The 11,046-nt window shown below is 38.1% G+C and overlaps 1 protein-coding gene across 1 annotated transcript; it reads left to right on the top strand.

Moving 5' to 3' along the window:
* The first annotated feature begins 1,093 nt into the window (after positions 1 to 1,093).
* On the top strand, positions 1,094 to 9,319 carry LOC125344925 (hephaestin-like). Its single transcript, XM_048337214.1, has 4 exons — positions 1,094 to 1,244; positions 4,843 to 5,068; positions 7,677 to 7,816; positions 8,810 to 9,319. Exons 2-4 carry the CDS (start codon positions 4,846 to 4,848, stop codon positions 8,981 to 8,983), a joined length of 537 nt encoding a protein of 178 aa, XP_048193171.1. The 5' UTR covers positions 1,094 to 1,244; positions 4,843 to 4,845; the 3' UTR covers positions 8,984 to 9,319.
* The last annotated feature ends 1,727 nt before the right edge of the window (positions 9,320 to 11,046 follow it).

Raw genomic sequence — 11,046 nt, 5'->3', positions numbered from 1 at the left:
CTTGTTTATTATAATTTATTTACTTTTTATTAAAGGGTTGTATAAAGAGATTTCAATGAAATATTTTGATTGTGCATTTTGATGGGTTATAATGTAGTATTCCAATATATGTATTCAATGGATAATGACTAAATTGGGGCAGTTGCAATACATAAATTATATAATGTGAATTATTTTTCAAGACAACTATTACAAAAGAATCTGGCAGTGGTTGCAGGCTGGACTGGAGAGGATAAGGCTGGAGGCAGAGAGACTTAACAGGTTTTGTAATAGATTAGTTGAGAAAAGTCTAAACTAGGGTGATAAGTAGTAGGAATTGCACAGAGAAGAGGATGCCTATAAAATGTATTGTAGAGAGGGGATCAATAAGACTTTCTGTTTGGTTGGATGTTGAATGGATTTGGGTATAAGAACACTAAAGGTTTCAGTGTGGGAGAATGATGATGTTATTTCTAAACATAGAAGGTACAGTTTGAGAAATAGGATTATTTTTCAGTGGAGGGAAGTTAGTTTATAACAGTTTCAGAGTTTGTATTTTTGTGTGTATGAGTGTGTCTGTTTTTATGTATGTAGGCTTATACCTTGTTAAGCACTATCTCATTCTACTAGATTCCCTGCTCAACAATTTCAGGGTTGGAGGTGTTATCAGGACAATCTTCAAATGATTCAAGTTGGAATTTAGTATCAAGGGAGATTTGGCTAGACTCATTTAAGATTTATCAAGACATATATCATAAGTTATGTCAGAAAAGTGACTAAAAGCTTTCAAAGAAACAGTATAGAAATAATGGTATAGGGAATAAATAGCCTCACTGAAATGGTTTGCATTTAGGAGGTAGCAGCTGGAAAAGTACAACAAAACACAGCTATAAGAAGGGGACAAAGCTACAAACAGAGCAAACACCAGCAGGGCTGCCTTACTAAAAGACTAACCCTAGGCTTTTAAGAACGGGAAGAGTAGAATAGAGGATTTAGAGTATTTCATGAGGGGAATAAAATCAATCACCAAGATAAAGTGGAGTATAGTATGGGAGAGACTAAGAGCTGTCTGACCCACCACAAAATTTTCAAGAGACCTACAATTTTTGAGAAATTTCAGACCTGGTCCAACTGGAAGTCCATTTCTACTCATCCTAGGTGAGGTGGTTATTTACCAGTGGAATGTTCCAGAGAGATCTGGCCCTGGACCTAACGACTCTGCCTGTGTTTCCTGGATCTATTATTCTTCAGTGGATCCCATAAAGGTAAAGACAAAATTGACTCCCTAGAGATAATTCTGAGAAATGGGCAAACTATATGGAAATAATAGATACAGGAAGAAATCAGCCCTCAAACACTACAGCATGGTATTTGGAGATAAATTCCTTAAATGTTGGACTCATTTTATGAGTAAGATGGTAGCACCAAAATATTTGTTCTCATGATTTCCTTTCTTGTCCTTTCTTTTTTAAATCATGTTAGACAGAAACATTAGCATTCTAAAACCTTGGTTATTGTTGTCTGGAAACTGGTGTTATAGTTCCAAATTTGGGTCTTTACTTGCCATTGGAATAATTTTAAGAAATTCGTTCCACCTCTGTCTCCTTGTCTGAAACATGGGTTTATCTATCTGGCCATTCATGCATACCATACCATTCACAATCAGCTATTGAGTATATGCTCTATACTGTTTTTTTTTTTACTTGGTGCTTTAGATGTTGCAAATTTAAGATACACTTCCTACTTTCAAGGAGTATGGACTCACTGAGCAATAAGGAAGTGAGGTGCTATCAGAGTGGAAGGAGCATGCACTTTGTGCTTTGAAATTAGATAAGGGTTATGGTTGATGAGAGGACACTGTAGGCAGAAGAAACATTGAGTTGTTAAAGTGCTTACTGGATTTGAAAATAAGTGACTAGTTCAACCTAACTCTGTACCTCCTGTCCACCATTATGTGAGCTAATCTGCTCTATTACATCTTCCTTGCCATGATGGATGAAAACCTCAAACTAATCAAGAAACATGATCATCAGCAGATCCAGACATGATTCTTGCTGATTATTTGGGAAATGGAGTCTCCCAGACATTTCTACACAGGCTGGCTTCAAACTTCTGTCCACTGATCTCAATCTTGCGAGTAGCTAGGTTTACAGGCATGAACCACCAACATCCAGTGCCAACAACCTTCTACATGTAACTGTATATGTTAGAGTGTGTTTCCAAAGGACCAAAACCAGATGGTACCATGAGCTAGATTACATACCAACCAAGTGGTAGTGAGAACACCATCACTGATAACAAATTGCAAATGGAATGGAGAACCATGATAAAGCCCTAATCATAAAAGCAATGGAATTTTGCATCAAGGATTTAATTATCTGTCAAGGAACCTAGAAACAATGCTAATGAGAACATTTTGAAGTTTGGAAAAAAAATATGTTGCCCATGCTAACTGAAGTACCAAAAAGACAGTGGTCTGTGCTAGAAGAGAGGGTCAAAAGGCTCCAGAGGGACTCTTGAGAAATAAATCTCAGATTTGCATGAGGAAGTTGTTCTCAGTTTTAACCACAGTTTGTGAAAATATATACATACATATATAATTCCAGCCACTTTATGGCAGCATGCAGTAGAGATGTCAGAAGAGAGAAAGCCTTAAGGAAGACAGAACCTTTGAAGATTATTACTTCTTTGTTATTGTTATAAATCCTGAGATAAGTTTTAAAATGCTAGGTGAGTACTTTGCCAGTGAGCTATATTCTTAGCTCTGGATTAGATTACTTTTTTTCTGCTCTTATAATCCTTTATATTTATTTTATTTATTTATTTTTTTGTTGGTCATGAGGCTTGAACTCTGGGCCTGGGCTCAGTCCCTGAGCTCTACAGGTCAAGGCTAACAATCTATCACTTGAGCCACAGTGCCACTTCTGGTTTTCTGGTGCTTAATTGGAGATAAAAGTCTCACAGACTTTTCTGCCCGGGCTGGCTTTGAACTGTGTTCGTCAGAACTCAGCCTTCTGTGTAGTTAGGATTATAGGTGTGAGCCACCAGTGCCCGGTATTTTTTATTTTTGAAATTAACATATATTAGTTATACAAAAAGGGGTTGCAATGTGACATTTGTACAAACTTTTACAATCCATTTCAACCAATCTTACCTAAATTCAGCTCTCTTCCTTTCCTGGATCGCTGCTTTTGATAGTCCTCTCAGAAGTCTTAATGAATGCCTATAACTCCAATAATGGAAATTATATCACCCTTTTTTCTGACCTTCCAACATTGTTTACAATCTACCTTCCCTGAAAAAGTACCCCAAACTTGTGGTTTTTGAAAAGGAAATTTATTTTAGTATTGATTTTGTGACAGATGATGACAGTCTTAATTCATTTTTCTTTGATCAATTGCAATTTTTTTAGTATCTTTCAGTTTAAATAATTAAATAATACCAGAATTCTGTTATGTAAGATATTTTGAGTCAAAATGAATTTTAGGAATTTGTCATAAAAATCTACATGGATTTGTAGAAGTACATTTACTACAGTATGATTTTCAGACTTGCTACAGCAAAAAAGTGGGAAAACCCAATGGGTCCATCTAAGGCATATGCCATTGATAATACATCCAAGTAAATACCATGAAACTGCTCAGAAGAGTCAGCTGACTTCATACATATAAACATGGGCTAACAACTTCCAAGGCCTTTATTAACTACATAAAGTAAAGATGAAGGAAATTACCCCATATATGTGTATGCATACCTTTCCATCAATTATTTTTTGAAAACTGCACAAGAAGCACTTACCATTGGAGATGGGAAATGAAGATTTTCTTTGGATCATTTTTATTTACATCCTGTTTGAATTTTTCTACTATCATGCATAATGTTGTCACATTTTAAGAATTAAAATAATAATAAATAAATAAATTTCGTGTGTGTGTGTGTGTGTGTGTGTGTGTGTGTGTGTGTGTGTGTGAGATCCAGTATTGGAGCTTGAACTCAGGGCCCTGTGCTCTTTCTTGCTTTTTTCACTCAAAGGTGACATTCTACCACTTGAGCCACAGCTCCATTTTGGGACTTTTGCTGGTTAATTGGAAATATGACTTTCTTGCCCAAGAAGGCTTTGAACCATAATTCTAAGATCCTATCCTGTGCATAGCTAGGATTTTAGGTGTGAGCAACTGGCACCTGGCTAAATTTATTTCTTTTTTGCCAGTCCTGGGGCTTGAACTCTGGGCCTGAGCACTATCCCTGGCTTCTTTTTGCTCAATGCTAGCCTTCTACCACTTGAGCACCAATTCTGTTTTTTCTATATATGTGTTGCTGGGGAATCAAACTCAGGGCTTCATGTGTATGAGGCAAGTACTCTACCACTAGGCCATATTCCCAGCCCTAAATTTATGTCTTAAAACTAATTCAAAGCTGGGTACCAGTGGTTCATGACTGTAATCCTAGTGACCCAGGAGGCTGAGATCTGAGTTTCTGATGTGAAGAAAAGCCAGGCAGGAAACTCCATAAGACTTTCATCTCCAAATAATCACCAGAAAACCAGAAGTGATGCTGTGGCTCAAAGTGCTAGAGCACTAGCTTTGACACAGGGACAGTGCTCTAAGCCTGAGTTCAAGTACCTCAACTAACAAAACAAAATAAAAAACAAAAGTAGTTCAAGTTAACTAAAGTATATATTCAATAGAAGGTCTCTCCCAAATGGTTATGAGAATAAATTAATATAACATAATAAGGTGCTTATAAATATCAGATGCTTTTATGATGTAGTGCTGAGGAGCACAGTGGAATTAGATGGGCCAACTCCCTAAGATCACTTCTACACAGGACTAACCCCATCTCTTTCTCTCTTCACTTTCTTAGGACATGTATAGTGGCCTTGTGGGACCCTTGGTCATCTGCCGAAAAAGCACTCTGGAACCCCATGGAGTACGAAGTGATGTGGATCAGGAATTTGCTTTGTTATTTTTGATCTTTGATGAGAACCAGTCATGGTATCTGGAGGAAAATGTGGCAACTTATGGACCCCAAGAGCCAGGACTTGTTAACCTACAGGATGAGACTTTCTTGGAGAGCAATAAAATGCACGGTCTGTAGAAATTACCCCTAACCCAAACAAGTCTTCACTGGTTGGATGTGGCTCTCAGATATGCTAATCAGTGCTTAAGGGGGTGTAGTTCCAGAAAAGATGGAAAGGTTGAAAGACACAATGGAGATGAATTGGAATAAAAATTTAACTATTGTACATTTTCACATAAAAATGGATAAGTAATCCATATTAGATCAGAGGAAAGAGGAAGGTAATTCTAAAGTTGCCATGGTGACATAAGCAAATTTCAACATGTTAGAGAAGGCAAGATGGACATTTATGACCCTCTTTGTATCTTATGAGCTGGATTTTGGGGGCTTCTCTTTTAAAATTTAGAGTTTAATCTCTTCATATCTTGTTGTTTCACTGCCGTTCAGATTTAGGGATCCGCTTTCTCAATATAGACAGATGAAGGCTAGCTAGTCTTTTAGTATGTTTTTTAATACAGTTTCCATTTTCAGATTGTATAATTGGAGAAGAGATGCTTATGAGTAGCACAATGGGATTATGTTATGTACAAGGAAAGTCCTTTCTTATTCTTGAATGTATTTTTTTGGGGGGGGGCATTGTTTGCCAAAGCCTTCCTTTGCTCTAGAGATTTGGGTAGCTTTTCGCAAAAAAAGAGAAAATCTTAAATAAGAAGAACAGCTTAAATGCAGTATATGAAATGATCCCTTACTACAACTTCTAGCCCAAGATTTCTTTGATCTGAGAGTGAGGTGCACTTTGATAATGACTCTAATGGAACTCAAACTCAAAAGTAGTATCCCATTGTCCCACAGATTTTATCTATTTCTTCTTGATGAAAACATGAGTGATTCACATTAAAATGGATGATTCACAAACTTCACAAAGTGAACTTTTTAGTTGCTGTTAAATCTGAGAAATAAATGGCCCAGGACTAAGGAAAATAGGGACACAGTTAGGTCACACTAATGCAGGAGTTTGACTGATGCCCACATTTATCTGTTCATGTAGCCATTAATCCATATTATTCAGGTATGACTCTACCTACCTGTCCATCTATTAGGTATCTTTGGATATTTTCTGAATGCTAACACTGGAGATATAAAGATAAATAATGTCATCCAACGATTCAATGAATAATATTATTTTCTTCCCTTTTGTATTCCTGAATTAAGTGAGAAAAAGCATTTTCTTAAGATCAAATGTGAGCTTTTCATTACAGAGAAGGCTAATTAGAAAACTGAATTTTAGTTATACAAGTAAATGGGCTTGCTGCTACTTCCCTTCCCTTTTAATAGATTTTCTACAAGCCATTGACGTAGATGGACAACAATAGCTCTACTCCTCTGACAGAAGCATGATTTTGTCCACAAAGGAAAAAAATGAATCATTTTGCAATCCTTTCTGAGATCAGACTAGTCATGAATGAAAAATCTCTAGAAGGGGCTCAGTTGAGCCAGTTTAGTTATTTCTGCCGAATTCCCAATTTGGTGGGTCTAGACACAGAGACAGACTATAAATGTTCCTTCCTTTATTTCCCCTCTTGAGGAGAACAGTAGATATTACCTTTCCTCTGAGAAAACATGAGATGTGGGAGCAAATTGTTCTGGGCAAAGTCATGCCAGTGTAAATTAATATGTAGCATTGAACAGTTTGATGGCTTTGGAGCATGGAATGCAACTTGGAAAGAGAAAGAATGAAGCCCAGGCATTAATATTATTAACTACATGAATGTGTCAAGCTAAAAATTTATTGTAGTCTAGGGTATCTTACAATTCTGTAGCATCCTTGTATTGCTTCCTTCTCCTGCTTGCTAATAACATAAGTCTAGTAGAATATGAAGCATTTTTTGTGCCAGTCCTAGGGCTTGAACTCAGTACCTGGGTGCTACCCATAAACTGTTATTACTCAAGGCTAGTGCTACTACTTGAACCACAGCTCCACTCCCATCTTTTTCCTGATTAATTTGGAGATAAGAGTCTCACAGACTTTCCTGCCTGGGTTGGCTTTGAACCACAATTCTCAGATTTCAGTCTCCTGACTAGGTAAAATTACAGGAGTGAGCCATTGGCACCTTGTTTTTATGTATTTTCTTACACTTTAAAAGATAGCTAAATCTCCAAGGTGAGTTTCAATGAATCATACAGATAGTACTAGAGAATCTGAAAAATGGATGTGGATGTGAGTAATGAGGGGTATGGAGAAGAAATTAGGACATCAAGGGGTTTTTACTTGACTAAAGGAAGCAAGTAGGGAAACTCACAAATATAACGACACAGAGAACATGCATGGGTCATGTGAAAGATAGCGAAAAATGACTAATTGGTGTAAATGTGTTGGGAGCAATCACTCTGAGAAGGTGGCTTGAAGAATATTATTGACATCGATAGGTCCATTAGTTTCCTTTTGGGGGAACAATGGAAATGTTAAAATATTTTAAGTAGAATAGTAGGATTCATTATTTACAGAGATCATATCAATGTGAACAGTAGATTAGAGAGCAGTAGATGCACTAATGATCAGGTGAATTAGGAACCTATTGCTGTCATCAGATTGTAAGGAACAGACACTAAGACAGGAGCAAATGAGTATCAAAGGGAGATATGAAAGGTAATAAGAGACCTTCTTTTTTCTTTTACAGCCATTAATGGGAAAGTTTATGCCAACCTCAAGGGTCTTACCATGCACCAAGGAGAACGAGTGGCCTGGTACATGCTGGGCATGGGCCAAGATACTGACATACACACTGTCCACTTCCATGCAGAGAGCTTCCTCTATCAGGTGAGCAAAAGAGGGGATGATGGCAAGAGTGCCATGGCAGCCACTGAGGATGAAGGGTATAGCAAGGGAGAATGTGATAATCACTTAGAAGAGCAAAGGTCTAGTATATAGAGCATGGATCTGTTAGTCTCATCTGACTATATATTCCAGGATCAGCGTATTATAGAAAAGATAGCTCATTTATATGGAAAGGACACAGGAAAAAGGGAGCAAGAAATCCTAGAAGCACCATCACAGAATCACTGGAAGTTCTATTAGAAGAAGAGTTTTCATTCAGGAGTCAGGAGCTACGTGGAATAATCTGTACATTTTTTGGGAGGGGGGCAGTGGGCCTTGGACTCAGGGCCTGAGCACTGTCCCTGGCTTCCTTTTGCTCAAGGCTAGCACTCTGCCACTTGAGCCACAGTGCCTCTTCTGGCCGTTTTCTGTATATGTGGTGCTGGGGAATCAAACCCAGGGCCTCATGTACATGAGGCAAGCTCTCTTGCCACTAGGCCATATCCCCAGCCCCCTAATCTGTACATTTTGAAGAAGATTTCCCTTTAAGACCTTGAGATCTAAAAGTGCTCATGATGTTTATGACAAAGGAGAGGGTGGACTACATTGAATTCATTTCTAAAGGCATCATGTAGCAACTTCATAGAGGTCAGAGCTTAAGTCAAATTCTCCAGATTTCAGCCACTTGATAGTTATGGAGAAACAAGTCTGAAGTCCTCTAAAAGAAACTGAAATGCTTTTGTACTTTGTGGAACTTTAAGAAACATAGAAGAGAGTCTTCTGTTGATTTACTTTGTGTGGGTGGATTCTAAGAGAGATGAATAAAATGCACCTTTAAAGCTATTCTCTGTTCTAGGAATTTTGGAGTCCTAAGTCCCTAAAGTCCCTAAGTCCCTAAGCCCCTAAAGTGAATGTTAGAGACTCTGATTTCCTTCGAGCTCTGAGATATATGCTGTACTCTTCATTTCCTCTTCCTTGCTCCTTATCCCATTGCAGAATGGACAGAGCTACCGGGCAGATGTTGTGGACTTGTTTCCAGGGACATTTGAAGTTGTGGAGATGGTCACCAGCAATCCTGGGACATGGCTAATGCACTGCCATGTGACTGACCATGTCCATGCTGGCATGGAGACCCTCTTTACTGTCTTGCCTCAAAAAGGTAAGCCCTAACTCCCTAAGATGTGTCATCTCCTAACATTTTAGCCCATAGGAATCAGATAATCCCAAGAAACCTCTTGAACCTCTGCTTCAATCTCAAAAGAACCAGATGTGCAGAGTATGTCCCCTCCCTAGGCATTTCTCCAGCAATAGTTCTCATTTGTCCTCTTGAAACATGCCCATCTCCTGATTACTTTGATAACTATTGAGCTACCGTGGTCTAAAACTGATTAAGCTCTATGCCTAGTGTAGGGTTACACCTTTTTCTATTTATCTTGAAATTTATTATTTTAAGTGCTTTAGAAGTATTGCTCAAGAGCTCTTTTTTTACTCCATTTTTTTTGTGCCAGACCTAGGGTTTAAACTCAGGGCCTAGATGCTGTCCCTGAGCTTCTTTTGCTCAAGGTTAGTGCTCAACCACTGAGCCACACCTCTATTTCTGGCTTTTTTCTGAATAGTTTATAAGACAAGAGTTTCATGAACTTTCCTGCCTGGGCTCGCTTTCAAATGTGATCCTCACATCTCAGGCTCTTGATTGGCTAGGATTACAAATGTGAGCCACAAGCACTTAGCTCTTGAGTCTATTTTTAGTAAAAACCTTTTATGAGCATAACACCCCAGTGGGATGAGGGAGGGGAGATCTAGAGCTTCCACAGGGTGGTACAGGAATGGAGCTTGTTTGATGCCTCAGTGATGTATGGAGAGAATATAGAACATATGATCCTCTGCTTTCACCTAGAGTAGAGTAGGCTGTCTCTGCTTTCCTCTCACTGTCTACCTATCTACCTGCTCAAGGGCCAATAGGCAGGACTATATATTCCATAATCATCCTATTATAGAAGAGATAGCTCATTTATAGGGAAAGGACTTTTATAGAAAAAATCAAAGTCATGGGTCTCTGTCCCCCTCAACTACACCCAGTACCTCCACACCTTCTCTACAATATTGGGTGGAAACCTAGGAGCTATGAGTCCCTTGATTTTGTTTTAGTACTGGGTATAGAACCTAGTGCCTAACCATGTGAAGTATGCATTTTACCTCTTATCTATGGTCCCAGACCTTAGTGCATCTTTTTTTCAAATTATTTTTTATGGTTACCTCTTAATTAATTGGATTTCTGAAGTTGTGAAAGGTTATTTTTTTCTATTCTGTCCATCAAAGGCTAAAACAGATATCAACCTTCTAATCTTGCTTATCCCAGGCAGAATTGCTTTTAAGGATGGAATTTTTTCTGAAATTTCATGGTGATGAAATAGCCAGGTAATTGTCTTGCCAGTCACTTGTTTTTCACCAAACAAGTGTAACAATAGGCTGCATTGGATTCTGTATCTTTGGGTTTTTAAATAGATAGGTGTCTCACTTGTTGGTTTACATCAGAGCCCAGCCCCTAACATTTTCTTCTTCCCATGAAAGGCCTTTTCTATAATCCATAGGAATGAAAGATTATTTTTCTTTCTTTTTCTTTGTGTGTGTGTGTGTGTGTGTGTGTGTGTGTGTGTGTGTGTGTGTGTGTGTGTGTGTACGCATTAGAGCTTAAACTCCAGGCCTGAGCACTGTCCCCTAGGTTGATTTTTTTTTGTCAAGGCTGGCTCTCTACTACTTGAGACATAGCTCCAATTCCACTTCCAGCATTTTGGTGATTCATTGGAAATATGAGTCTCACAGACTTTCCTTCCCTGGCTGGCTCTAAACCATAATCCTTAGAACTCAGCCTCCTCAGTAGCTTGGATTCCTACCACTGATGTAAAGACTTATGTTTTTTAGAATATGTGCTTTGAAAAATGCTACTATTAAAATGAATATTTTCAGATTGTCAGCTAGTGACACTTTATAAAAAGAGTAAAGAGTATAAAAATTTCTTCAGCTATTCAAATACACTTAGTAAACTAGGGTAGAAAATATAACTCTGCTTTTACCCCAGGGAAGGAACAAACAACTGTACATGATGATTCCTATATCATTAAAGAGTTTTGTTCTCTAGCATTCCACAATGTTAGAATGTGACTTTCCCTGGCTACTCTTATAGTCACGCTAATGAGCTCTTTTTCCCTCTATTTTCAATCAAAGTAGTGTTT

Source organism: Perognathus longimembris, unplaced genomic scaffold (genome assembly GCF_023159225.1).
Source record: "Perognathus longimembris pacificus isolate PPM17 unplaced genomic scaffold, ASM2315922v1 HiC_scaffold_4644, whole genome shotgun sequence".
Taxonomy (NCBI): Eukaryota; Metazoa; Chordata; class Mammalia; order Rodentia; family Heteromyidae; genus Perognathus; species Perognathus longimembris.
This window is presented reverse-complemented; position numbering and strand designations above follow the sequence as displayed.